The sequence below is a fragment of the Arachis ipaensis genome, chromosome B05 (assembly GCF_000816755.2).
Source record: "Arachis ipaensis cultivar K30076 chromosome B05, Araip1.1, whole genome shotgun sequence".
NCBI classification, from domain to species: Eukaryota; Viridiplantae; Streptophyta; class Magnoliopsida; order Fabales; family Fabaceae; genus Arachis; species Arachis ipaensis.
In genome coordinates, this window is record NC_029789.2 from 144,781,438 (window position 1) to 144,785,036 (window position 3,599).

Sequence of the window (3,599 nt, forward strand, 5' to 3'; positions counted from 1 at the left end):
CTTTCAATGTAAGACTTGAATATTTCATTCAATGAAGCCATTGAACAGCTGGTTATTGGTCTCCAGATGTAGTGATTCTCGGCGATAGAACGGGGAAAGGAAAACTTCATATTCCAAAAATGTAGACATTCAGATGTTGGAAGACTATGTTATCTTTACCAAAGCTATTTCATGGATAGCGAGAAGGATAAGAATTATGATTGCATAATTTAGTTCCACAAACAAGCCGATCCAGCAAAAGAAAGAAAGTTGAAGAGACCAAAATACACGCAACAAGAATCGAAAGTGTGAAAGTAGTTGATAACACATTGTTGATAACAAAGTGGATAGAGGGAAAGGAAAAAAAAAGGGACCTATAAGACCATATTTCCCCTGGGAAAGCATGAATTCCTTATACCAAAATAATGGCTAACATATTAGCATTATGAATTCCCCAGCTCAAATGTATACCTTCAATCTTTACTACCCTCTTTTTTCATTATCCTCGTCGTCATCGTTGTCTTTCAGAAGTTGTTGTAGCAGCTCTTGCTCATACATTTCATCCTCTCCACACCCGGTTTGCTTATAAAATGTTTCTTTCTGGTCATTCCAGTCATCGGCAATCTTTTTCACAACATCTCCTATCGATTCCTTATCTTCTGATAGGTGCTTTATGTTTGTAACATCTAAAATATTGCTTGCTTCTTTATCAGGGAGGGGAAAAAATAAAAGGCAAAGAATCAAAATCAGATAAACATATCACAAGTTACAAAAATTACAACGTCATAGAGAACATCGACGCAGAAAGAAAAACGGTTAAGAATGAGGTAGCCATGTTACCTTCTTAAACCAAAGAGAGTCATATTATAAATAAACAAACACTTGGCTTTTGAATAAGCAATTAACTTCAACCTATACAAAAGGGAAAAATACCTGCAATGGCTACATTCTTGGCCACAGCATATTCCGATGACATTTTCTGCAGCTTTCCAAGGTCAACTTCCATTTCCTGGCTATACACTGCAGTCAAATAGCTTTTAAATTCTTTTGAATGCTGTTACTTCCGCTCGAAGCCTCAACTCAAGTTGGAGGAATTAGTTGTCACAAAAAGGCATGTTATACAATTTACAGAGCACCATTTCATGTTGGATGAGCATCTAATAGTAAAACAATAATGAGATTGGATAATTTTTGCAAGTCACAAAGCATGCAGATACTTACAAGGTCCATGTGAACATATCTGTCAATTGGTGTGCTGTGAAATAATCTGTCACGAACCGGAAAAACATGAAAGCAGTGAGTTGTTATTATAATCACATTATCATGAATAATAACATGAAAAGGAAAGGAGAAAATATAGCATCAGTCCAATATGGTTGTTTACTTTTCATATGCGTGTTTGATACGAGCATCCTGCAATTGTTGGAGTTGGTTAACTGTCTCCGTGACAGAATCAGCCATTAAGTCAACAGCACCAAAAAGGAAAATGTTTCTATCCAGCATTCTCTTTACCAAAGAAGGTACCACTTTAATATCCTTTGTTTTTGCATCCACCATAAGGGTTCTGAGTTTCATTATCTCTCCTGTGTAAATGGACACGCTTAAGCATGTTTTTTAAAATGTCAACCATTATTAATAGAAAAAATAAGGAGGAAAAACAAAAAATACAAAGCATCAAGTTGGACAATGCACAACACATAAAAAATTAAAAAGGGCTGTTTCAGTATTCAGTAATAGACCAATCTGATAACACTCATGCTTTATTAGAGAAACACTCATCAACATCATATAAGAAAAGATATATGTTTCTTCTGCCACGCATCATTGCATCAATCATCTAAATAGCCGGTGTCAGCCTTAAAATATGCATGTGCCTATGCTGCTAACAACATGCAACAATGATAGACGCCTTTTTCCCACTAGAGGGGGTTTTACATGGATTACATGAGGCATGTATGGTTCCAAACAATAAAAAGACAATGAAGAGGTTGACAACTTCACATAATACCCTCATTAATATTCATCAGCACAAATCAAACACGTCATTGGCCATGATAAAAGTTGATGAGGATAAAAAAAGGAAGGTCTATCTTTAAACCATAACACCATGAAAGCATGAATGCCCTATATTGAATAGCTAAGTTCTTCATTATGCAATTTTTTTCCCTTTTGAGGAAGTAGACAAGATGCTGGAGCAAAAGCATGTGTAATATTCTGAGTTATATGACATATTATGATTATGAGTACTAAATGCCAAACTGTAATCCTATGAAATCACACACACATAAACGTAAATACAAAATGACAATCAAAGTGTTTTGCATAAATCAAATTTTCTCAATCACTACCATCAATAAAAAAAAGGAATTTGATAAGTATAGAAGAAGCTACAAGACTGGAATTTGAATTGTACAAATTACAAATAGATCATTGAAACGTAAAAAATACTGTGAGTCTTTGACCAATCAAATTGCATCAAATCACATAAAAGTACATTAATCATAATCATTTAAGCTTAGAAATTAACATAAAAGTAGGTTTAAATGGTTGTGTCTCATACAGACAATAGAGACAATAAAGGCCACCCAATCTGTGTGATTAAGAAGCAGTACCACACATGTAACCTGCACAGGAACATAAAGAAAGTTTGTATACTGAAATAAAGATCTAAAGCTAATAAACTGCAAGTTTCTACGCTTGAAAATATCATAATCATCACACAATAGTGGGAGTTCTATAAATATATAAAATTTACTGTAAGTTTGCATCTCTGCCTTTTTACATTTGTGACCTCCACTTGTGGAATTTCTTTCAGGTTTTGGCACAATTTTTTTTTAATAAAAGTTTTGGTACAAAATAAAACCATTGAAAATAAAAATTACCAACACAATTGATTGAAAATTCTGAATTTAAGTAACAAGCTTGTATATCTGTTTAAAACAGTCATCGTGGAATCTAAACACACACCTATACATTGAGCATACAGTGATTGCATAAAGAAGGCGAGGTTGGTAGAAGGACTAGATTCATAAATGTAGGAGAACTTCTTAGAAAGCCATACTCTCTTCATGTCAGCCAAAGTAGTTGATTCATTCTGCGACTCTTCAAAATCTCTCAGGGAATTGCAGAGTAAAAAATCTATGGCTAAAATATCTAACTAAAAAAAAGGATGGGAAGCACCTTGACTTTACAAACAAACCAACACAACTAGTAAACACACAGGTAAGATCTTAATAATACCTGAGTGAATTCACCAATTAATTCATCAACATCCCGCTTGAAAGAATCAATATTCATAGTTATAGGTATTCAATCTGGACCTGAAACTTGCACCCGAAGCCATTAAAAGAAGATAAGATGTCATACAGAATCATAAAAGTGATAAACATTGTAACGAAGACACCAAAAGCAATAAGAACATGAATGCAGATTAAACGGGATAATTCAAGATTCTTCATATAAGTCTGGAAAGTAACAAGAACATGAAAAATTTTTGTGGCAACATCAGTAACTTGTCAAAGAAATCGTTGTATGCATGATATGATAGTGCATCGTCCAATGTGATGAGGTTTCCATCCATCACAATCACAATTCACAAAGCAAGGTAAGACTACTCATCT

General features: G+C 34.1%; 1 protein-coding gene across 9 annotated transcripts in view; it reads right to left on the reverse strand.

The window, feature by feature from the left end:
- Positions 1–3,599, reverse strand: part of LOC107644682 — a 4,054-nt gene continuing 455 nt past the window's right edge. The window contains exons 2-9 of one of the 9 annotated variants that reach the window (XM_021103161.1): positions 3,220–3,299; positions 2,947–3,073; positions 2,592–2,603; positions 1,364–1,562; positions 1,201–1,246; positions 913–988; positions 451–683; positions 1–104 (exon numbers count right to left, since the gene is read on the reverse strand). In XM_021103161.1, coding sequence (XP_020958820.1) covers positions 463–683; positions 913–988; positions 1,201–1,246; positions 1,364–1,562; positions 2,592–2,603; positions 2,947–3,073; positions 3,220–3,276 — 738 coding nt within the window. In that variant the 5' untranslated portion in view covers positions 3,277–3,299 and the 3' untranslated portion in view covers positions 1–104; positions 451–462. Of the gene's footprint in view, positions 105–176; positions 684–912; positions 1,000–1,200; positions 1,247–1,363; positions 1,563–2,539; positions 2,604–2,946; positions 3,082–3,219; positions 3,313–3,599 lie in introns of those variants that run through there. The other 8 variants (XM_021103162.1, XM_021103158.1, XM_021103160.1 and 5 more) reach the window with 8 other exon arrangements.